We start from the raw sequence: 25,363 nt of genomic DNA, 5'->3' as shown, positions 1-25,363 counted from the left end.
TAAACATTGTTACATGTCTGCTGGGCACTGATCAAGCAGTTTTATAATTTTTTATGGACAAAAGAAAGAATGATACATATTCTTATCTGAAGGATGGTGATGAAGGAATATAGAAAGACAGTTTGGTGCTGTTCTCTTCAATATTTTACTCCATGACCTGGGTGAACGTAGTTAATCTTATTTGCAGATGACATAATTATGAGAGGAGTAATGACTATGATGGAAAACACAAAAAGACCTTCACTCTCCGGTAAGAAAAGCTGACTCAAACAGGATGAAACTGACTAGGGATATATTTAAGCACCCACAACTACCTCTCAAATACTAAGTGCATGAGTACAGGATGTAGCACACACATCACTTAGCAGCAACACATGGGGCATGGGATTAGACATTATAGATCAGTAGGAGTTAAGAGTATCAAGAAATCATCAAAAGAGCAATATAATCATAGGGCATATAGAGTGCAGATGGAAAGGGATGCGAGTTCTCCCCCGTTTGCCTCGGTCATGTTACAGTGATAACAGTGTATTTATTCTAGATGTCACCCATCAAGACAAATGTAGGCAAACATATGCAGATTATTGTGACCAGAATGATGAAAAGATTTGAAACTATGTCCTTTGGGGAGGAATATAAAGAACTGAGGATACTTAGGGAAGAGGTTTGTGGTGTGGTGGAAGGTGATGACAGCTAGTCTTAAATATCTGTAGACGTATGTAGAAGACCGATTAGATGTGTTCTGAGCAGTCTCTTGGGGGTAAATTTAGGAATGATGGGGAGCTTTAGAGGCACCTTGAGCAGTGGTAATGTGGACAAAGTTATTAGTGAATTGTTTGAAATTCCATTTCCCCAGCACCTTCTAATCCTCTTTCTGGTTGATTTTTAGCCCTCACCACCACCTAACAAATTGTATATTTTAAACTTTGTTTATTGACTATCTTTCTTGATTGGAAATTAAGCTCCACAAGCTTAACTTCATCTGTGGCTTTTCATCGGTGTTGTTCATGCTGTATCCTTGGTGCCTAGCACCTTGTAGGTGTCAATAAATATTCATCACAGGAGTAAATGAATATGTGGATCTTGCTAGCTGCTGCTCTCCTTCTACCGGATACCAAGAGTTCTGACTGAGGCCCACCTGGTTTCCTCCTCCCCCTGACATCCTTTCCTGGGGATGGTTTGGTATTTGCCACATTTGTTATTTGGGTCATTGTATGAGGATTGGGAAGAAGAAGGTAAGAGTAGATGGACAGGAGGGACAAGAAGTAGGACTGCTGCTGGGGGTTATTTTTCTGGGAGTTTGGAAAAGAGCAGGAGGAGTTGAGGAATGTGGGTAAAGGGGATGGGGAGGAAAGGAGATTTAAGAAAGCATTGTTGAGCTTATGAGCTGCTCTAGGATATTTGAGTATAAAGAACTTGAGTTATTTTCAAATCAAAGTTTACTTACTGGGTGGTTTCATTGATAATAACACATTCTGAGCCTGGACTATGTGGGTGGGCTTCCAAAGGAGCATGGTCAGAAGGTTTGGGTTTGAGGCCAGTCTCTACTACTTGTCAGCTGACTGACTTTGGGCAAACAACCTCTCTTCCCAAGTGGCTTTCCTGATTCCTGAAACTGCTGTAACGATGTCTGCCCCACCTCACAGACTTTGGGGATGAAAATTCCAAATATTGGAATTCTTTGTAAACTTTAAAAAGTGGTAGATGACTGTAAGCAATTGTGTTTTATCCCCTGGGCTTTATCTTACATATAATAAACACTTGATGAATGTTTATTGATGAGAGTCTCATAACTTCTTTTCTATTAGTCTCTGGGAAAATTAATGCCTGCAAACGATCAAATAGCAGCTTGCATCGGGAGAAGCCCTGTCAGGTGATATTCAGGTTATGATGTGGTGCCTGTTTTCTCTGACAAAGCAGAATTAAACATTTACTTGGAGAAATTGCTAGCTAATCTTGGCAATAAAGTTTAATCTCTATCTTTTTTCACTTGGAAAATTATGGACCTGAATTATTAAATTGCTTCTATATTCTCTTCAGTGGGCTAGCAGGGACTGGGACCGCAGAGGGAGATACTGGCATAGAACACAGTTATAGGTTAATAGACCGAGGAAGGACATGGCCTGAGAAGTCTTAATTTTAACCCTCCTGCTTGAGCCTCTGGTGACCCCGCTCCCTCCCCAGAAGTCAGCGTGCCCAAAATTAGGGGGCAAAACATATACAAGGGAATTCTACATGGGGTGGGACAGTCTGTGCTGGTAGAAATTCAGTTGAATGCTAGAACAATTTCTTTCCCTCTTAAGGTTTCTTGTTATGGTAAAGTAAGCACTACTTTGGACATCAGAAGACATTGGCTGTAATTCTGGGTCTTCCACTTACTAGTTGTAGATCTTAGGTGAGTCATTTAACCATTGCAGACTTTAGTTACTTCGTGTATAATGAAAAGATTTAATTAGAAATTCTTAAAACTTCTATGACTCTAGAAAATAGAATTTCAATTGCTATGAAACAAGAATTCTGAAACAAAAAATCTCTTCCCTTCCTTTCTGCTAGTGCTATTTTTCCTCCCATATGTGTTATTCAGGCAGTGCAAAGACAATATTGATTCATCTAATGAACAGGTTGTGATTTTAGGGATTTATTGGAAGACTAGGAAGAGTGTGGTTAGAATTTCCTCTCTAGAGGAATCTGGACATGCAGAGTCAATGCATAGCTACTCTAGTGTGACAATGACATGACCACATACCCACATACTTTAGGATGAAGCAACAGGTCTGAGAGCAGCTGGGCTTTACAGAGGCCACAGTCAAACCCAGGTATGATTGAGTATTGATATTCACACAAGGTTCTACCTCGTGGACTTCCAGTAGCTACTTCTTTTCTTGTATGAGGAAATCTGTACCTAAATTCAGGAACACAAAATCCTTGATGGTATTTCAAACCAAATGTGTGTGCCCAGTATCAACAAAGATTCAGATAATTTTTATTCCTGGATTTTCACAAATTTCACATTTCTAGAAACTTTTCGCCTCTATGCTGGATACTGAAGGATAACACAATAAGATGATGGTACCGCCAAGGGGGCTTGCAGAGTGTACAGCATTCTCTTGCTAATTTTGTTATCTAGTCTAATGATCATCTCAGCAGGTGTAGCCCCTCCAGCGCCCCAGAGCGACTGGCCCAGAGGGATTGACAGACACCGATCCAACTTACAAATGACTGATACACGAACCTGAATATTCTTGATTTATAAATGTGAATAGAAAGCATCCCATCCCACTTACAGGAATGCTTTTATTCTCTATGCCATGCAGCTTTTCAAATACTTTAAAATGAAGACGTTGGGAAACTAAATTCATCATCCTAAGGTTGCTTGGTTAGTAGGGAATCAAAGCAAAGGAATTGTTTATGAAAATTGTGGTGCATCCTTCCCTCCAAGAGAGATCATCTCTAGGAATTATATTTCACAGTTCACGGTTTTCTTCCTTGGATGATTCTGGAAGCATATTGGCCCTTCTTTGTCACAGAATACCTTCTCTGCTGATCATGTCCTATTTATTGGCATTTTCTTTCCTCAGATATGTTAATATCACTGATTGCACAACTCCCATGTTTTCACTCCTAACACCCTGGGGGATGTCTGTACCCTATCATTATGTATTTGAAATGATCTGATTGTTCTTGTTTATGCTGTCACTCTTTTTTTCAAGTGAAAAAGTGCCTCTGAATGTGCAATGTCATTTTCCCAATATCTTGAGGAAAATAATAGAACTGTGTATTTTCCTACTGAGATGTTTTACCTCGACTCCAAGTTAATTCTCTGAAAAAGTTTAAATAAAATGGGTTCAGCTCCTTTAAATTATGAAATGGAAAGATAACATACTTTTAAATGTTTTATTTTCTAATCTTAATTACATTTAGAAACATAAATGTAATGATAAAAAGCTTGATATTTTATTTTATTTTTAGATCAAAAACATCTTATACAACCAAAAGGATTTTTTAAAAAATAAATATGCTATTAATGGCTACTTACATCTTTTTAAGTTTTGTGTATTTGATGAAAACTTTATCTGGAAGACTGTGGATTTTGTTTTTCTTAAGAGACCTAAAATAACATGTAAAGCAAACTTCATTATGGATTTTCATGACCAACCCAGCTCTTCCCTAGAAGCCACATGCTTGGGAAAAGAATATTTGATGATGTCCATTATACTAATCCATACTTGAACATGACAATAACTAAAAATTTTTTATGGGAGAATGAAAAGTTTATATAGCAAAATAAAGTGGTTTGTAAATATTTGACAAATGTATCTAGTTAGTATAGCAGACTGGAAAGTCCACGGTGATTTAACTTCTTTGTTTTTACTCTCTGGGTGCATTAACAAACCAAACCAAACCAAAAACCAACCAAAGATCCCAACCCACTCTTGCATGCCCAAATGATGACATGAATGCACATTCCTGAGGCTTTCAATAACTTTATGCAAAGTACAGAAAATTTTGCATGATATAACATATCTGCTAGCTTCATGGATGTTTTATATCTTTGCAGTCTTGGATAGATTACCAATGTTAAAAATGGCATAGAATAAGTAAGCGTGCTTCCTTTTTTAAAAACAAAAACATTTCAGCACAAGCACAATAGTAATCATACATAAATCAGAAAACAATTGAAAATAAGAACTCCAGGCCCACAGACATTTATGAGTTAACTGATCCAGGCTAATCTAACATACAGGGTGTAAATCATTTTTTCCCCCTGAATAGGAAGCATGGAGAATTATCTGATGACTGGTAGTTTTAAACAGAGTTTCTATTATTTTGCTAACACACACGCAACACTATTGGTTTTTTCCTTGGTTTTCATGTGACTATAGGGACAAATATCACCAATAATTAAGTTTTACTCACAGTAATGTCACATTGTTAGAAATCATCGGCACAGACTTTAAGTCACCATTTACACATTCCAATTCAGTTTCTTTGCAGTCACAGCATTGTGGATACTGTTTTAGAACTAATGGGACAAAAAGAGTAAGATTTCACTAGCAAACAAATACATTTCTTTAATTATGACTTTGCCTTTAATAACTGATACTGTTTTCTTTTCATTGAATGTATAAAATTTACATCTGTTAAATGAACTCATTCAGCCCCTAATAAAAGTAAATAAGAATTCTCTCCTACTCAAATGTAGACTAATGTGTTAATCTCAGTTCTAGCTTCTAGTAGTCATTTCAGAGACGTTTACCAAGTGATTAGAAAAAACGCACAAAATGTTAACTAGCATAACTCATCTAGTGAAGCAAGATTAAGTTCACTTCAATGAAAAACATTAGTATGATTAATTCTTAATGGATATGACTGAGTCAGTTCAGTTCATTTGAATACCATAAAATAGTTGCTCAATAAATGCTTTTTGTTTAAAATCAGATTCAATTTTTTTCTTCTTTCAAACTTCCCTAAGAACCATGAGAAGACTGAGATGCAGGTTCTACCATAACAACACTGGCACTTTACTAAAATCCATCCAGCCAGATATTCCTTCATTTTGGTTCTTTGTTTTTCATCACTATGAAGTTGAAAGTTGAAGGTAAAAGTTATAGAGAAGCTGCAAAGCTGAGATAACCAAAGATCTAGCTATCTGAAGCGTTCAGAAGAAAGGATTCAGGATGTACTCTGAAGGGACTTACATAGTTACTAAGATAATGGCATGTAAAGAAGTGAGAAATCTAAGGAGAAGCCAGGCCAAACTGGTCCATAGGACAATCACTCTGTGTGTGTGTGTGTGTGTGTGTGTGTGTGTGTGTGTGTGTGTGTGTGTGTGAGATAGAGAGAGAAGAGGGCAGAGGAGAGAGAGAGAGAGACTTTGAGAAAGAGAGTATTTTTGGAGTCTGATTTCTCCTCTGAGCCTATGAATATTTGTATGATAGAGCTAAGAATGTGAGAGTTATTTTTGAATTTATTTTGTTATTTCTTTTAATGTAATTATAAGTTCTTTTTAGTTGCCCTGCTTCTTTTAGATCACTCTTATCCAAATGTTATTTTAAAAATAAATTTTACTGAATTTTATTAGTAAAGCCAACAAACTTCTACTGAGTATATACTTAATGGAAAAGATGCTTTTAGTGTATAAATTTTTGAAAATATTTTATGTTGTCTATACATATATGTTAATTAGTTCAACTTCCTAAAGATAACTTTCATATGCTTATATCAATATTTATTGACATAACCACCATTGAAATAGTGCTTATATGATTAAATTGAAAATCTGTGATTGGAAACTTATTTACCAATAGAATAATTTCATAGGGTCAAGCTGGGTGTGTCGCCAAAACCAGAAATGTGAGCATTAACTGTTTACCCTCCATCACCTGCAAGCCAATCATGCCCCCAGGCTCTGTGGATTCTTTTTCTGAAACGCCTTTTGCATCTCTCTCTACCTCAGTCTTCTCAATGGCATTTCCTGGGGATTGGAATAAATATAATATCCAGTATCTCTTTTATCATCATTCTTTCTCCTCCATCTGAACATGATTGACATTTTGGATCAATCGTTCTTTGTCCTGGGAGGCTGTCCTTTGCACTGTGGGATACTCAGCAGTAGCCCTGGCCTCTACCCACTAGATGCCAGCAGCAACCCACCCTTCTCCATCAGGATGACCAAAAGTGTCTCCAGGCTGGGCATGGGTGGCTCACGCCTGTAATTCCAACACTTTGGGAGGCTGAGATGGGTGGATTGCTTGAGCCCAGCAGTTTGAGACCAACCTGGGCAACATGGCAAGACCCCATCTCTACAAAGAATATGAAAATTAGCCAGGCATGGTGGTGCATGTCTGTAGTCCCAGCTACTCAGGAAGCTGAGGTGGAAGGATCACTTGAGCCTGGGAGGTTCAAGGCTGCAGTGGGCTGTGATTGTATCACTGCACTCCATCCTGGGCAACAGAGTGAGACTCTGTCTCAAAAAAAAAAAAAAGTCTCTAGACACTGTCAGACGTTCTTTGCAGGCACTGTTGCCATGGCTGAGACTCACTACTCTAATTCATTCTCTGCAATTCTAATGAAATAATCTTCCTCACATACATTTCTGATCACGTGCTCTTCCTCCTCATTAAAAAATAAAATAAATATAAGACCAAACCAAACATTAGGCCCAAAACTATGATGATTGCCTGTTGTATACAGTAGTAACCTTGAAAATGGGATGTGGGCAAGACGACTCATTGTGGGTTAGGTAGAAAATAGTAGAGCTTTTGGTTGTATTTATTTTTAATCTTATCCTTTTTTAGTTTCTAATTTTCATACAGAATATTCTTGTGCATTATAAAGTATATAAGTGGTCATTATAAACTGGTATTATAAAGTACATAAAATACTGTTAGTGTAGTATTTGATATATATATGTTATATACATATATTTACATATACATACTAATGTATGTAATTGTACATTAATCTTCCTAATTATATATCTATGTCTCTACATATACACATCCCCCCGTAAAATTCTATCTACAGGATAGAGGCCACACTTCAATGTGTGCACCAAAACCTTTCATGGGCTGGCCCCAGCCTTCTAGGCTCAGCTCCTGCCCGTCCACCTCATGCACTCAGAATGGTTGTGAAAAGGCATCCTGCAGCCTGCTGCGCATCTTCCGACCCCAGTGTTTTGCTGATCTTGCTCCCCTGCTCGTCTTGTCACCTCGTAGCTTTCCTCCATCCAAGGACTTCAAAGTCCATCTCAAATGTTATCCTCTCTGGCAATCTTTCCCCACCCTCAGCACAGCCATCATTTCTTCCAATGGGCTTCCCCATTCCCTGGTGCAAACATTATTCCTCCCTTTTAGCAATAATATTATATCATCACTGCTTTTGTAAGGAACTGTCTTTCCTGCTACATGTGAGGTGTTTGTGGGTTAGAACTCCGTCTTAGTCATCGTTGTCCTCTCAGTGCCTAACATCTTTCTTGAAGAAAATAATGAAAAGGAATAAGAACTTTACTATGAGTCACAATTATTCAATACTTATATATTCTTGCAATCAGAGAGTACTGCATGAAAATAGCATAAACGGAGATGGTTGTTTTCTTTTTTCTATCTTTCCAATCCCACAGGCAGACAACAGACCTGTTAGCCAGTGAAATACATTGAACTAAAATGGAAATTGCAAAGGGAATTTGTCACATTACCCTCTATATAAATCTGTGCATCACAAATCATGTTTTTCACAAAGCTGATACTGTCTTTGAATCAAAACCACTTACAGCACTTCTGTGTTAAGGCCACGCTGTTAGCATTTCCATGGACTGTGCCAAATATGGTCGCCCATCCACTAGTGTCACCTGTGAAATGATGATTGAGATGTGTCACTTATTCTAGAAATTAAATACCGTCTTACAAAAGTTGAACAATTTGATAATGATTTTAAACTTAAATATGTTTAAGTATTAGAATGATTGATCTTTTAAATACATAGTAAGGGAGAAAAAGTCAGGCAAACATCTGCAAGGTGTCCCTTTTTTACATGAAAAATACACCAAATGTATGTGCCATTAAATTTGCAATGCAAGTATGTAATTATTTTACATAAATATAAATGTCTTGGAAAATATCAACTATTTCTAATACTGACATTTTCCACGTTTGACCTTAACTTTGAGAACCTCCGAAGAAAATATCTGAATGTTGTTTTGTCACGTGCATCCTGCTGTATATGTAGAAACATACTTGATAGATATATTATTGAGTTCTGATAACATTTATGTCATCCGACTTTTTTTAATAAAGCAAGGGCAAAGTTTCTTAAAGGCTTTTTTCTGGGTGCAGTGGTGCTCGTCTGTAACCTTAGCACTTTGGGAGGCTGAGATGGGAGGATCACTTGCATGTAGGAGTTCAAGACCAGCTTGGGAAACATAGGAAGACCCTCTCTTTACAAAAAATAAAAAATTAACTGGGCGTGGTGGTGCGCACCTGTAGTCCTAGCTACTTGGGAGACTGAGGTGGGAGGATAGCTTGATCCCAGGAGGTCACAGCTGCAGTGAGCAGTGATCACGGCACTGCACACCAGTCTGGGTGACAGAGGGAGACCCCGTCTCAAATAAATAAATAAATAATAAAGGTTTTTGAGTCCTGCTGAGAAAAATAACATTTCCTCGATTTGTCATATATTAATGTCAATTTGTCATATGTATGTATAATTTATTTGCCAAATTTTCCTCTTCTTTTTGATAAATCATATTTTTAAAAAAGGAGGCCTAATTGTGAAGTATTGTTATTTCAGTATATGCTATAAAATAATAAAATATGCATTATAATGTAAGATACTGAAGTTCACACAAATACCTAAGTAAATTAAAATAATTGCCCACAGTCTGCTTTGATCCTTGGAATCTTTATTTCTATTTCTTATTAATATTCTCAATAATTCTACTATGATGCTGCCTCCCTTGCTTTATTTAATTTGGGTTCAGAAATCCTCATGGGGTAAACATTCACGGCTTCTGGTTCCCATGCAGCAAAGAGGAAAGGATGAGAATTTGAGTAACTTGCCCATTGGCATCCAGAGAGTTGCCCCCAAAACTAAGCACTGACTGTGCACTCTACTGCTCTAAGCTCTGTGATAAGACTGAGGCCTCTTCTCAAGGAGTTCCTACCTAGGAAGATAAATGCAATGATAAGGGCTGGGCGCAGTGGCTCATGCCCATAATCCCAGCACTTTGGGAGGCTGAGGCAGGCAGATCACCTAAGGTCAGGAGTTCCAGACCAGCCTGGCCAACATGGTGAAACCCCGTCTCTATTAAAAATACAAAAAATTAGCTGGGCATGGTGGAGGGCGCCTGAAATCTCAGCTACTCAGGAGGCTGAGGCAGGAGAATCGCTTGAACCCAGGAGGCAGAGGTTGCAGTGAGCCAAGATCACGCCATTGTACTCCAGCCTGGGCAACAAGAGCAAGACTCCATCTCAAAAACAAACAAAGAAACAACATCAACAACAATGAAAAGATAAGGCATTCTACTTTGTGCAGCATACAGATACACCCAGGGTGCTGTGATAACACAGATAAATTGCGGCCATCCTAGAACGGTGATACAGCTTCAGGGAGGCCAGGGAAGCCCTCCTGGAGGAGGAGACACTTAAACCAGGCCCTGAAGAATAAGTAGAAGTGATCCACGGGAAGTGTGGGCAGAGGCTGTGTCCCTCAGAGGGAGGCATGCCTGAGTACCCAGGGGCAGGACAGAAGATTCTGGAGATGCATGCCATGGGCTTTGCTGCCCCACTTTGGTGGGTGGTTGGGCAGTGCTGAAGAGAGGTAGCTCTCTGTGGGAGAAAACACGCAGGATTTTTTCTGATTAACTAGACATATCAGCCTCTCTTGGCATCAGTCTCCTCCAGAGAAAAATATTTTTTTAGGTTTCAATAAACAGAGCTGAAATTGGCCTATAAGATGCTCTGTTATCTGGCCTCTGGTTACCCCTTCATTGCCTGTGTATACCCCTGTTCACTCTGCTTGAGTCATACACCATCAAACACATCATCCTGTTTCAGTCAGCCTTGGGCCTTTGCACCTGATGTTGCCTTTGCCTGGAATTCTGCCCCTCTAGAATATTTCATAGTTTCTTTCCTTCCTTCCTTCCTTCCTTCCTTCCTTCCTTCCTTCCTTCCTTCCTTCCTTCCTTCCTTCCTTCCTTCCTTCCTTCCTTCCTCCCTCCCTCCCTCCCTCCCTCCCTTCCTTCCTTCCTTATCCAAGCGTCATCATCTTATAAAGATTTTCTCCGGTTACGTCCTTGAAGTATCCCTCCCTCCAAGTTACTTTCTATTTCATTATCCTGTTTCATTGCCTTACTTATCACTCAGATTATTTAATTCCTTACATACAGGTTTATCATCATCTTAGTTCACATTATCCATGTGAACTCCACAAGGTCAAGACACTTGTCTCTCTTAATCTCACTGTGTCCCAGTAATTTGGAGAGCTCCTGGCACATAGTGGGCACTCAGTATAGGTCCATTCTATCAGTTAATTCTCTAGCTAGGCCCATTCACACTTTATGAATTTTTTTTTTTTTTTTTTTTGAGTTGCAGTTTTGCTCTCATTGCCCAGGATGGAGTGCAGTGGCGCGATCTTGGCTCACTGCAACCTTACCTCCTGGGATCAGGCAATTCTCCTGCCTCAGCCGCCTGAGTAGCTGGGATTACAGGCACCTGCCACCACGGCTAGCTAATTTTTTGTGTGTGTTTTCAGTAGAGACTGGTGTTTCACTATGTTGGCCAGGCTGATCTCGAACTCCTGACCTCAGGTGAGCCACCTGCCTCGGCATCCCAAAGTGCTGGGATTACAGGCATGAGCCACCGTGCCTGGCCACTTTATGAATATTCTTGGAGCTGAACCAAATTACCAGCCATAAGGAGGTAGTCATAGAAAGCCCCTTAAAGTTAAAATATGAGTATTGAAGTAGATTTTCAAATATAATTTTATTTTTATAAAATATAACATTTTATGATACTGTATTTCTGACTTAAGCAACCTCAACATACAAAAATTCAGGTCGTTAGCACAAATACATCGGGGAGTCATTATTTGTGTTTCCAAGGGAGTCCCTACAGAAAACCAAATCAGTTTTCCTAGTTTATCACAATCATTATCCAATGGACTCACAGTTTTGGGGTGTTCATAAAGTGAGGAACACAAGGGGAGCACTCACCACAGTTCTCTTCGTCTGCCCCGTTCCCACAGTCATCCTCGCCATCACAGTGGAAAGCTCGGGGCAAGCACTTGGTAAGATTCCCACAGGGAAAATATCCTTTTTGGCATGAAGGAGTGATCATGCTAGCTTGAGTCAGTGCGAAATCTACATGAAAGAGGGGCAAAAAAAAAAGTGTTACCATGGCCAAGCTCTCTCTGTGTTATCCCATTTAATTTTCACAAGAACTATATGAGTTGAGTTCATCTGGTGTTATTCTTAGTGCACAATTTCTTTGAATAATATTCTTAATGACAACTTTATTTTTTATTTTTAGACGGAGTCTCACTCTGTTGCCAGGCTGGAGTGCACGATCTCAGCTCACTGCAACCTCTGCCTCCCAAATTCAAGCAATTCTTCTGCCTCAGCCTCCTGAGTAGCTGGAATTACATATGTGCACCACCACGCCCGGCTAATTTTTGTATTTTTAGTAGAGACGGGGTTTCACCATGTTGGCCAGGCTGGTCTCAAACTCCTGACCAGCCCATCTTGGCCTCCCAAAGTGCTGAGATTACAGGTGTGAGCCACCTCGCCCGGCCAATGATAACATTTTAAACAGCCATAATCACACCGAATACCAGCTATATCAAGAACAGAATCAGGGTTCATTTTGAATTCACTTCCACAAGGTAATCATAAACAAAACCAGATGTATTGTCCTAGTTTTGTATGGAATCAAGGAGTCATCCACCCTTGAAAACAGAAAGGTAAAACCATGAGCTAATAGGGTCAAATGGGTAGATTTATTTACTTGTTAATCTTTTACAAGAAAGATTTGAGGTGACATGATAAAGATATACCTGCAAAAGGAGAGTTTAAGTGTGAGTTAGAGAGAAATCCAGAAACACATTAGAATGAGGGAAACTAGGATTGAACATTGAACACTCATCTATGGTGTCTACTGGGTCTACTGTTTGCCAGACACTTCACACAGTGGTTATCATTGTTAATCTTTCAGCCAGCCTATGGTATGGGCGATATTATCCTTCATGTTTTGGGATTAGGGAAGTTAAATATCTTGCGTGCAGTGGTTCATCTGGGAAGTGACACAGAGTGGCTTTGAATCGTCCCTCTGACTCCGTAGGCCCACCCTTAGCCATTGTACTAGGAGACTATCAATCGATTTAGGAATCTGCATTTCAAGGAGCATAAATCGGGACTAGTTAAAAACAATCTTCTGGTGCAGGGTACATAAGAGAAGACCAATGAGAGTTGAATAACTGCTGAGTTGAATAAGAAATTAAAGAAAGGAAATATAATTGACATTTACAAAAGTATTATATCTATGGATAGGATGACCAAAACAATTCTAGCAATTTAGATGTAAGAGATATTCTTTCAATTTTGAGAGAATACTTTTCAGAAAATAAAGAGACATGTTCGTAAGTTGGCTAATAAAATTACGGAAGTCATGTATTTTTATAAAAGGAGTTCTGTCCAGGTGCAGTAACTCACGCCTATAATCCCGGCACTTTGAGGCCGAGGTGGGGAAATCACTTGAGGCCAGCAGTTTGAGACCAGCCTGGCCAACATGGTGAAACCCCATCTCTACTGAAAATAAAAAAATTAGTCAGACATGGTGGCATATACTTACAGTCCTAGCTACTCAGGAGGTGGAGGCAGAAGAGTTGCTTGAACTTGGGGCACTGAGGTTACTGTGAGCCAAGATGGCACCACTGCACTCCAGCCTGGGCGACAGAGCTTGACTCAGTCTCAAAAAAAAAAAAATTGGAACTTCACAGAAATTGATTTAAGGAGAGTGTAGACACAAGAATGGCTATAGGTTGGCATGATTCATTGAAGGGAGCAAGGGATGTGGGCAAAGTGCTCCTAACCACGCCACTGAAGGCTGGCATCATGACCTGGGATTCCCTTGGGTTTGTGTGGGAGACGATATTTTTAACATAGCAGAAGGATAAGGAACAAACTTTAATAGGAACATCATCTACTTTGTGCTGGGCATTTCCTAGATACTTGATTTGATGTTAATGGCAACTGTGTACAGTTGGCATTAATATCCCCAAATAAAGATGAGGAAATGACTGAGAACATGAAGGCACGTCTACTTTGATTGCTGGGAAAAATGCCCTTGTGAGGCCTGAGCCCTCCAAGCAAATGCTGCCTTGTAGAGAGACGTGTTCCCCTGAGGCCCCTCAGGAGACTCTCCTAAAGGAGGTAGAACCTGCTGCTCTCATTAACAAAGATGTCATTTGTTAAAGGGCAGGAGTTGGAGTTTAGGCACTAAAGCTACGTCTGAATTACAAGTGCACATTAAGCTTTCAGTGATGTCATTAGGGAGGATGAGTATATCATTTCAGCTTGAGTCGTTTAGTCCTGATGACCATGGAGATCCAGCAAGCACAGAAAAGCAGAGCCTCGCCGGGCGCGGTGGCTCACGCCTGTAATCCCAGCACTTTGGGAGGCCGAGGCGGGCGGATCACAAGGTCAGGAGATCGAGACCACGGTGAAACCCCGTCTCTACTAAAAATACAAAAAATTAGCCGGGCGCGGTTGTGGGCGCCTGTAGTCCCAGCTACTCGGGAGGCTGAGGCAGGAGAATGGCGTGAACCCGGGAGGCGGAGCTTGCAGTGAGCCGAGATCGCGCCACTGCACTCCAGCCTGGGCGACAGAGCGAGACTCCGTCTCAAAAAAAAAAAAAAAAAAAAAAAAGAAAAGCAGAGCCTCTGGCCCTCTCTGGGGGCAGCCGGGTATGCTGGTGCACACTCTTGGAGGCTGGTGTGGCCACAACATCTGGGTCTTTTCTGACTGAGGAGGAAGACTCAGAGCGTGGCTTTTGGATGTTTTCCTGCTCGTTGGCGTTTTGTTCTTACAAAAGCAAAAATTATTGTCTCGCTATTGCTGCAGTAGTGGATGAAAGATTTACTCTCGGCAGCTAGGCATAAGACCAGTCAAATCTGTGACTATTTTAGGAAGACTTCTCCGCTCCTTGGCACTGGGGTTGGCTTGTTAAGCCTGTTCACGCAGGGAGAGGCATACTGAGTCATAGATTTTAAAATCCCTCAACTTCTTGCTTGTAAAGATTTCTGTAGGAGGCAGATTTATAAAAATGAGTAGTCCTCCTGTGTTTGGAACATGAATGAGAGAGAGAGTCAATATATCTACGTGTAGTGGCTTAGAAATTTTTTTAAGACAGTAATTTACAGTTAGAAATGTATTTTATATCACAGTCCAGCATACACGCAGCCATAACCACACTCCCAACACACACCTACACCCGCACACTCACTCTCACACCCACACACACTAGCACACACCCACGCACCCTCATCCCACAGCCACACCCACATCCACGTAATGAAAAAAATTTTCCTGAAATATCACTCTTTTAAAGTTATGTGGGATGAGCTTTGATCCTTGCTATTCTATCTTATTCAGTTGAGAAGGGATCACATGCCTCTCAGTTGATTTCATGATCCCCTAATGGGATGTGACCTACTATTTAAACACATTCGTTAGTGATAATGCACCTCAGAGACACTCAAACCTGGATTACAATTCTCTCTGCCACTCACTAGCCATGTGACCTTGAGCAGGCTACTTAACCTCTTTAAATCTTAGTTTCCTCACATTTAAAATAGAATTAATGAGAACATCTCCCTTGTGGGTGTGTTTCGGGGACAGACAAACTGATGCGTATGAAGTGGGGAGAGCGCCTGGCCCATAGTAACCCTGGGTTAATGTCGGCACACAGGCAATTTCCATATAAGGTAAGAAAACAGAATGTTAAGAAGGAAGCTCTATGTAAAATGGAAGCTTGCTGTGCCTCAGCATTTCAAGATTTTTTATGTGACTTCTCTGAAAGATAGTGACCAAAATAAAAGCTTCCCCTACTTCTTTATGTTATTCCATCTTAAAAGCCATATCACATGTATGATTTTTATTTTATTTCAAATCTCTTTTGAAAGCTGAAGGAGGACTGTAAATGATAAATAACCAAGGAAAATGTCCTTACAGCCTCCTAACAATATTTTCTTAATGTTTAGAAGAAGCGATTAAGCATTCAATTAAAGAGAATTTTGAAATAGAGAGGTGAGGCGATGTGAGTAGGATCCTTTGAAGGTGGCATGTGGTGTTTCCTTCCAGGATTTATTATAAAAATAGCTGTGAGTTGTGTTTTCTTGTTTTTTGTTTTTGTTTTGTTTTTTTTCTTCTTGAGATGAAGTCTTGCTCTGTCACCTGGCTGGAGTGCAGTGGCACGATCTCGGCTCACTGACACCTCCGCCTCCCGAGCTCAAGCAATTCTCCTGTCTCATCCTCCCCAGTAGCTGGGACTACAGACTCACACCACCACACCTGGCTAAGTTTTGTATTTTTGGTAGAGATGAAGTTTCACCATATTGGTCAGGCTGGTCTCGAACTCTTGACCTCAAATGATCCACCCGCTTTGGCCTCCCAAAGTGCTGGGATTGCAGGCATGAGCCACTGTGCCCGGCTGACTGTGAGTTCTTTGAGGGCTGGACCTAACTAAATGCCCATCTCACATATTCAGAAAGTCTAGGCGACAGGGGCAAACAAGCAATCAACTGTCACAAATAAAAGGCGTCAAGATGGTTTCCTTTTTCCTAGAAAAAAAATTGAGTTGCATCTAGCAAGTGTGGACAAAGAAGGGGAGGAAGAGACTGAACATGTATGAATAGAACCTGCCAACTGCATTTCTCGTAATTCCGTTTTCCACCCGAGTGGCATCTTCCTGAAGATATTTCAAAACACAAATGTTTTATATATAAGGAGAATAAATGAATACAATGTATTCCCCACCCTTTTCCCTCTGTGACCTATATCTCTATTGTCTAACTTAGTGTCTTACTTGGTGCTCAGTAATTTTTTAAATGAACATGTGAATTAATGAGCCATTTAGAAATTTAAAAAAAGGAATTGAAGGAAGAACCCTTTTCAAAATTTAAGCTTCCCAAGGCAGCAGATTTAGGCTGTTATTCTGATGAGAAAATATTGTTTAGTCTTTCATGCACTTCATTTATCATTCCGCTCTGTCATTATACAAATTAAATAATAATTAGAACCCCTGCTGTACTTGGTACATAGTGAAAAAAGCATCACTAGCTATCTGTAGAAAGTGTATTCTGTTGTCTGTTCTTCCTGCCATCTGTGGAAGTGGGAAGAGACAGCTTTTATTGAAGCCTGGGGATTATAAAAATGGAGGATGCCTGCATCACAGCAGTGCTGATGGCTTCTCCAGTGGTTTCCATGGGACCCCTGCCAAACACACAGCTGAGTGGAAGCTCAAACATATAAAAGAGAATTGCTCAGTAATCGTCCTTCTTCTGTCTTCTGGTCAATATTCTGGACGTGTCTGTGCCAATAGATTTTAAAATGACGTTCAGATGGCCTTTTAAAGCCAACTGGACTGCTGCCCAAGGCTATTTTTTGCTGCCCATCAACACTTCCCTTGGGTTATTGGGAAACAACAGGTGAGAATCATCTTTCAGGTCCTCAGTTTAAGAATTGATGGAGATATACAAGTCTCTTTTTGCTTTCTCTGTTTCTCTGCCAATGCTAGTCCTATATAAAGCTGAAGAAAGCCTGTATCCTCTCAGCCAGATGTTCTGGCTCTAACACCAGGGACGATGGCTCCAGGGGGATATAGGCCAAGGAGGAGCGCATCGCCAAGGTGGGGTGGTGTTTAACCCAAGTCAGACGACATGGTCACCAGGGATGGCAATGGTGCTGCAGGGGGGGCTATAGAAATTGCCAGAGAAGCCTGTGCCATCTGCTCCAGAGAGCCAACTAACTGCAGTACCAGAGGAAACATTCATTTAGCATCCAGAAAGTGTTAACTAAGTGCCTACTATGCATTGCGTTTTATTGTCCGTCAGCAAGGCAGACAGTGTCCATTGCTACTGGAACTCAGGGGCTGGGATCTCTGATGGGGGTGGCACCATCCTGGGCAGCTCCACTGAGAAGCCAAGGTGAAGCAGCTCCATCAGTTGAGTGCACCTGGCCGGAGCCCTCCCTACTTCTGTGAAGAGTGAATTTTACTAGAAGTCCACCTTTGTTGGGTAGATGATTTGTTGTTTGCTTGAAGAAAACGAGCAAAGGCTTTTACGTTAAGGTAGGTGAAGAGAAATTGGCCTCTTGGTGGTGGTAGTGGTGGTTGTTGTTATTTTCCAAACTTGGCGATCTTACCCTTTCATGCAGCTGTTTGGTACTCCCTGCCTGGATGGTGTTTCTTGGCCACATCAATTATTATATTCAGTATTTTGATCCAGTTTCACTCACATGTGTTTACCCCACCTCCTTTCCATTTCAGAGATTCCTGCCCTAACGGAATTTCTCCCAACCTTTATTTTCTGTCATGTTCTTCTGAGACAAAGCCACTACTTTATGCTGGCAAAAGTCCCTCAGGACCCTATTCACAGATTTTTTTCGGCGGTGGGGGGAGCAGAAAATATTGCCCCCTCCTTCTTCTGATGACTGCCTGATGTTAGAAAGACAGATTTGGGGAAATGATGCCTAACTTCGTGGAACAGAGTGTAGACTCAATACATTTTGATTTATATTGGAAAGAAGGATAATTTCAAACTGCCAACATCATCCTTACCAGGGATGGATGTCAGCCCCACATCCTGCTTGCCTGGATGCCTTTATGTGGGTCACAAACAGAAGTTGTGGCCGTTCGTGGGTTATAAGGGATTTAAGGGAAGAAGGAAGACTTCCCTTCCAAAAGTATTATTTCTGCTGACTGGTAAACTGCCAAACCTCCACCTTTAGAGACGCATTATTTTAGGTTAAAAATCTTATCTATTAGTATGTAAAGTTCATCTCCTTCTACATGAGTTGAGAGACTACCTTCTTCCTAAAGCTTGCCTGAGGCGAGTGAATGGAGAGAATGAGCAGTGTGGTGGGTGAAGGGGAGAAGACCATGGAAAGGGGGATTGTGAAGGAGACAGGCAAGGGGAAGCCCAATGGGAACTTGGTTTGGGAAATGTGGAGAGAAGGTGCTACCTTGGTCCCTTAATTCCTCTCTGATTCATTGACTGCTATGTTTCATGGAACTTTCACTGGCTGTTCTTCCTCTGAGTGGGAATTATCCCAGATTCTATTCACATCAACTTATGAATGTACCTGCATCCAAGGCTGCAGCATGTGTTTGGGCAGGACCCACCTCATGTAAGCGTGGGTACCATCCACCTAGACTGCTCGTGCTGAGTGTATGGAAACTGCACAGGACTAGACCAAGTCCCTGGATTATTCTTTTGTGATGCACAAAGAATGAAGGCCTCTTGTCCTTCCCATAGTAAAGCCTTCCATCTATGTTCTGTGCTCCACTCGACCTCACTTTCTCAGACTCTGCATTGTTTCCTTTCTTTCCTATATTTTATATATATATATATACACACACACATATACACACATATATATATACACATATATATATGTATTTTTTGAGATGGGTTTTCACACTTGTCACTCAGGCTGGAGTACAATGGCATGATCTTGGCTCTCTGAAACCTCCGCCTCCAGGTTTCTAGTGATTCTCCTGCCTCAGCCTCCCAAGTAGCTGGAATTACAGGCATGCACCGCCACACTCGGCTAATTTGTTTTGTATTTTTAGTAGAGACGGGATTTCACCATGTCAGTCAGGCTGGTCTTGAACTCTGACCTCAGGTGATCCACCCACCTCAGCCTCCCAAAGTGCTGGGATTATAGGCGTGAGCCACCCCACCCAGCTATTTTCAGTATGTTTGTCTCTCTATTGTACAGCTCCCATCTTCAAAACAAATAAACCAGTCAACCAACCCAAATCCTGTTATATCTGCCTGCCTATAAAACTGAGATATACTCTCCTCCCCTTCACAATTAAATTTCTCAGAAGAACCGTACAAGTAAGTCAATATCTCCACTTCCTTACCACACTTTCATTCTTAAATCCATAGCTTCCACCTTGACCTTGCTGCTCTGCTGACATTCTTCTCACCAGAATCACTGTCATCCTTTTTGACGCTAAATCCAATGGCTCTTTCATAGTCCTCATCTTGCTTGGTTTTCTGCATTTGACACATCCAACCTTGGTCCCCAGGTTAAAAGCTTTTTTTCCTCCATATTTTCTAAAAATTCCTTTTCTTCCTCTTTATCTCCTTAATTCATCAGCTCCGTTTTCTTTGTCAATATGCTGACATCTCTAACATGCGTTAGATCAGAAGTTTCTAGATTTTTGCATTTCTTAGACCAAATAAATTCAATTAAAGAATTTAGAGAAACCTGCCAAAAGTTACTGATGTTTTAGTTTGTCAAATAAGGATGATTTTAAAACTCCGAGTTACCATATATTTTAACATGGATTTATTAGAAAAGTAGTATTTTATTGTTAAAAATTAGAGAGAATGTATCTGGAGAAGAAAAGACAATCTTTTCAAAGGAATACATTTGGCTTTATGAAAAATGTATTCCTTTGAAAAGATTGTTTTTCATCTAATTCATGCTGATGAGACAGTGAAACTTTCATTCCTGACAGCAATAGTCAGGACCAGTGTTTGGAACCACGTGTGAGAAAACGGAATCTGGCAATGCAACCAGAATTCTTTAGGGAGGTTAGTCCTCTGTTCTGTAACTCACAAATATTTTCTTGCAGTTTGTCACTTGTTTTTAACTCTGTTTACGAGAGGTTCCAGAGATGGAACTGCCAGATCCTGACTTTAAAATAACTATGCAAACTAAAAATAGCAGGTAACTTACTTGATTTAATTAAGTGTTATCTATAAAATCCCACAGCATACAAGTGAGGTTTTGAAGGCTTTCCCTTTGAGATTGATGGTGTCCACTACTACTATATCTATTCATTGTTGTACTGGAGGGCTTAGCCAATGGAATTAAGTAAGGAAAGTAAATTAATGGCATACATATTGGAAGAGAAGACATAAAACTGTAATTATTCATAAATAATATAACTGTGAATATTAAAATAATAAATTTTTAGCATTGGTGAATTTTGCAAAGTTTCTATAAAATCAATTGTATTTTTATATTTCAGCAACTATTAGACAATGAAATGTTTTAAAAATCACACCTTTTACTATAGCATGAACAGTATCATGTATTTAGGCATAAATCTAACAAAAGTGGGCAAGACATTTATGTAAAGTATATACTATTAGTGAAAGACATTAAAAACCTAAATAAGTGGAAGGCAATATTTTCAAGATGTTCATTCTTTCCCCAAATCAGTCTATAGATTCAAAGAAATCTCAATAAAAATCCCAGGAGTATGTGTGTGGGAATGGGTAAGTTGATTCTCAAAGGCAAGTGGAAATGCAAAAGAACACGAAGAGCCAGGCTACCATCGAAGAAGGAGAACAAGGAGAGAGGACTCATTATCTGTATGGCAAGACATATTATAATGGTACAATAGTTCAGGCAGTGTGATGTTGGTGGAAACATTGAAAGACAGACCAATGGAACAGAATAGAAAGTTTGGAAAAAGACAGACACACATGTAAACGTTTGTACTACAGAGCAGTGGGGTGAGGTGATGCTCAATTCTAGATAGATAATAGGATGAAATATGAAAGGTGAAACAATACAGTTTCTAGGATAAATAAAAAATCTTTATGACTGTGAGGTAGATGTATTAAGGAAACTACAAAGAAGAAAAACCAAATAAAAGCACTAATCATAAAGGAAAAGATACTTAAATTAGACAATATACAAATTAGGAACGTCTTCTTATTTATTTTTTTGGAGATGGAGTCTTGTTCTGTCACCAGACTGGTGGAGTGCAGTGGCTCAATCTTGGCTCACTGCAACTGCTGCCTCCCGGGTTCAAGCGATTCTCCTGCCTTAGCCTCCCGAGTAGCTGGGACTATATAGGTGCACAACACCACGCCTGGCAATTTTTTTTTTTTTTTTAATAAAGATGGGGTTTCACCATGTTGCCCAGGATAGTCTCGATCTCCTGACCTCATGATCTGCCCGCCTCGGCCTCCCAAAGTGCTAGGATTACAGGCTTGAGCCACCATGCCTGGCCTGTCTTTTTAAAAAGGCATCGTTAAGAGAGTGCAAAGACAAGTTGCAGAGTAGAGGATACTTGCAAAGGGTCTGTAATCAGCAAACGTATAGATGTTCTACTAATCAATAAAGAAAAAAATGAATGGTAAATAGAAAAATGGGCAAGAGACTTGAATAGGTACTGAACAAAAGAGGATATCTGAATGACAAAAAACATCTGAAAAAGTATTAAATCTAATTCATAATCAGGGAAATGCAAATTAAAACCACAATAAAATATCACTAAGATTACTAGTATGGGTATAATTTAAAAATAAAAAACCCAATGATACACTATTTGGTGAGGATGTAAAATCATGCAAATTCTCATACACTGGTGGAGTGTTAATTGGAGCAGCTGCTTTGGAAAACAGTTTGTCAGTATCTACTAAGTTTGAAGTTGTGCAAACCCTACGAGTCAGTAGATTTACTTCTAGGTAAATGCCCATAGAAATTCATGCACATGTACATCAAGAGATTCTTACAAGAACATTCACAGCAGCATTATTCACAATAACCCCAAGCCAGAAACAATCCAAGTGTCTTTGAAAAATAAAATGGATAAACATTTCTGGAATGTTTCTCGATGACGTACTATATAGTCTTGAAGATGAGCAAACTACAACATCCAAAGTGATTTCAGATCAAGCAGGGCCAGTGGACAGTTCTCCTTCACTTTTTACAATTATCTTGTATTCAGTTAGGAAAACATTCTTTGCAGCCCTAACTTTTAAGATAATTAAGATACTAAGATTGTAGCATGTTCTATTCTCTGTATTTCCAGATACTAAGACTGTAGCATGTTCTGTTTTCCGTATTTCCTATTTCTTTGATAATCATCTCAGAAGTCATTTTTGCAAAAACTTTACTGAGACTTCAAAACCACTCCTCAGTACAAACTTTCCCTTTTTTCTACCCAAACCATCTTGCACATACCTCTATGTAGTATTTATAGCATGTCATTATTAGTATATTAAGCTGGTGCAAAACAAATTGCGGTTTTTGCCATTAAAAATAATGGAATTTATTAATTTTGATTCAATGGCTAGAGAAGTTTTCAGTTCTTAGTGTAAAGCAGATGCCTCAAAAATTGTTGTCTGAACTTAATTAACATTTTCAGGAATAGCAATGCTGTTTCTGTAAGTGAGCCACATAGACCTAAAGCTCCATATGTGGGAGTGGAGAGCACATCAGTGCTTCAGTGCTAATCCATGTCAGAAGCTTAGGCCAAACTTGGGCATACGTCTGCTGATGATGATGTCAATGTGGGTTGAGTGCATATGATAGAAGCTTTATGCTCATTTTCTTTTTTTCATTCATCTTACACCAATGGTTCAGTTTTTTAAGTGAAAAACTTGCTTGGCACCATCTTTTTTTTTTTTTTTTTTTTTTAAGCCATTTTCTAGGGAAGAGGAGCGGTGGCAAAGGGCCTCTCGTAGTTTTTTAGCTGGAGTCTATGTAGGCTGGAGTAAGGTGGCCCATATAATTTTGAGAATCGGGTCATAGCACAGGTAATTTTCTCATGCTTTATTCTTTTCAAAACTTACAATTCACAGGTAAAATGAACAAAAATAACAGCATGTACACAACCCTGTGCTTTTAGGGAGAGCAACTTATTTTTCCAAGTGGTTAATTTTAACTTTAGTTATTACAGTACGAGCGGCGTTTTAAAGTGGGAAACAGGAAACAGCCAAAAAGGAAATGGCTTCAAATAAGGGAAAAGAGTTTTCCCGTAACACTCAGTGTAGATTATTATCCTTTTCCTATGTATAAGAAAGTTTACATAAAGATATCATCTCACCCTCAGACTGAATGTTGAGGCTTTTAAGGGAATATTTTTACGGTGGCTCTTAAGGCAGAATGAAAGAGAATCAGTATCTTCTACATCTCTTATATAACATGGGTTTACATGAAAGGAAATTAGGAGTAGAAATATCTACAGCAATAGATACACTATTTTTTAGCCTATGGGGTTGAAACAGAATGTCCCAGGCAAGGTGTGAATAACAGAAAAAGAGAGAGAGAGAGGCACTGACCTGTCCGATGTCTACTGGCTGAGCTATAATCGAATAAAAAATTGGATAATGAAAGCCAGGTGACCAATAAGAAATAGAATCTGGCCCCAAACCAGAAGAGATTCTTCCTTAGCCATTTGTGTTATGAGTTTATTAATTTCTTTTAAAGGCAGGAGTGGTAATTAACATCAAGGCTGCTCTACAGGTAAACTAGCATATTAATTACAGTTTTTGAACTATACTAATTGTTAAGAAACTTTATATTGATAATTAAACAATGTAGATTCAGATATTCTCTTCCCAAATACTTAATTTGTCCTTATTGCCTCCAAATTTGAAACACCATTTCAAGTAGAATTAGTGCGTCAAACAATCCAGGTGAATCCAGTTATCCATCCTGGCACACACAATGAATATAACAAAAATAAGCACCTCAAAGAAAAAAAAGCCCATGTATATTTTGACCAGTTTTTCCAGGTGTATGGTCCATTGAACAGGTTTATCAGAATCACCTGGGCCGCTTCCTAAACATGCAGAGCCCATGACCCACCATAGAGCTATTGAATCCTCAGGGGCTGGAGTTGTGGAATCTGTGTCTCTGACATCATGACAAGTGGTTCTTGGAAACTCGATAATTATATAAGTATTGCGGATGAAGCGGAGAAGTTATTTGGTATGCCAAAGGCCAAACTTGAACAAGGCTATGACTTGAACATGGGTTTGCTGACCCCAAATCCAGCATCCTTGTTGCTCTGCTGCCTCCCGTCTCCTAATCTGTTAACGTTTGTGTAGCACTTTACTTCACGACTCCAGATCTCTGGTGTGTGTACGTTCACCCATGTCCTATCTTTGAAAATGCACAATCTGAAGGACAAAAGCTACCTTCTTTGCTGAACTTCTGGATCAATGTCGTCCATTGTGAGAAAACCCTGAATATGCTCTCACATCATACTCTTCCATAGACACAGAAAACACTGATACTATGCTTTTCCATGAACACATTTGGGTTATAGAAGAGAAAGCTCTTCATAGAACATGAATTCAGAAAAAGGCACTGTTGAGAGAGGACGTAAAGCCACTTGTTCTGCAGGGAGCTGGGACTGGAGAAACAATCAGAACTGGGTTCAATGCCAGTTTGAGAAAGGGGCTTAGTGCAGCCCAACTGGCAGAGGCTGGGATCTGCATGAAGTCAACCGCTGGGACTGAGCCCCTGACAATGCATGGGGTATGGAATAACTCTGACCACCAAAGACTATGATTTAAATAATGCTTGCTCATGGCCAGTAGGGGAAGCTGTGGTGATACCGCTGCAAATGGGCATGAGATTTGGAACTGGATCACCCACAGGCAAAATCTCTGAGATGCTAACATATATGACGGTTCAGATCTGAACACTCCCTGGGCTATGTGGAATTACTTTTGAGACTACTTTGAGGAGCTGCATGCAGGAGAAGCATTCTTCCAAATTTATGAAATGTTCAGGGCTCCACAAAAAGGGGGAATTCATACCTGGGAAAGAGATGATAGAACTTTTTTTTTTTTTTTTTAAGATGGAGCCTCACTCTGTCACCCAGGC

At 39.9% G+C, this 25,363-nt stretch overlaps 1 protein-coding gene across 1 annotated transcript in view; it reads right to left on the bottom strand.

Annotated features, from left to right (window-relative positions):
- The window catches only part of RXFP2 (relaxin family peptide receptor 2), a 99,248-nt gene that overhangs the window by 40,285 nt on the left and 33,600 nt on the right, over positions 1-25,363 (bottom strand). Inside the window, exons 4-7 of the mRNA XM_050766012.1 lie at positions 11,711-11,857; positions 8,273-8,350; positions 4,918-5,023; positions 4,037-4,108 (exon numbers count right to left, since the gene is read on the bottom strand). Of these exons, the coding sequence (XP_050621969.1) occupies positions 4,037-4,108; positions 4,918-5,023; positions 8,273-8,350; positions 11,711-11,857 (403 nt within the window). The remainder of the gene's footprint in view (positions 1-4,036; positions 4,109-4,917; positions 5,024-8,272; positions 8,351-11,710; positions 11,858-25,363) is intronic.

Source organism: Macaca thibetana, chromosome 17 (genome assembly GCF_024542745.1).
Source record: "Macaca thibetana thibetana isolate TM-01 chromosome 17, ASM2454274v1, whole genome shotgun sequence".
Taxonomy (NCBI): Eukaryota; Metazoa; Chordata; class Mammalia; order Primates; family Cercopithecidae; genus Macaca; species Macaca thibetana.
The sequence above is the reverse complement of the archived record's forward strand: the minus strand, read 5'-3'. Positions and strand labels throughout refer to the sequence as shown.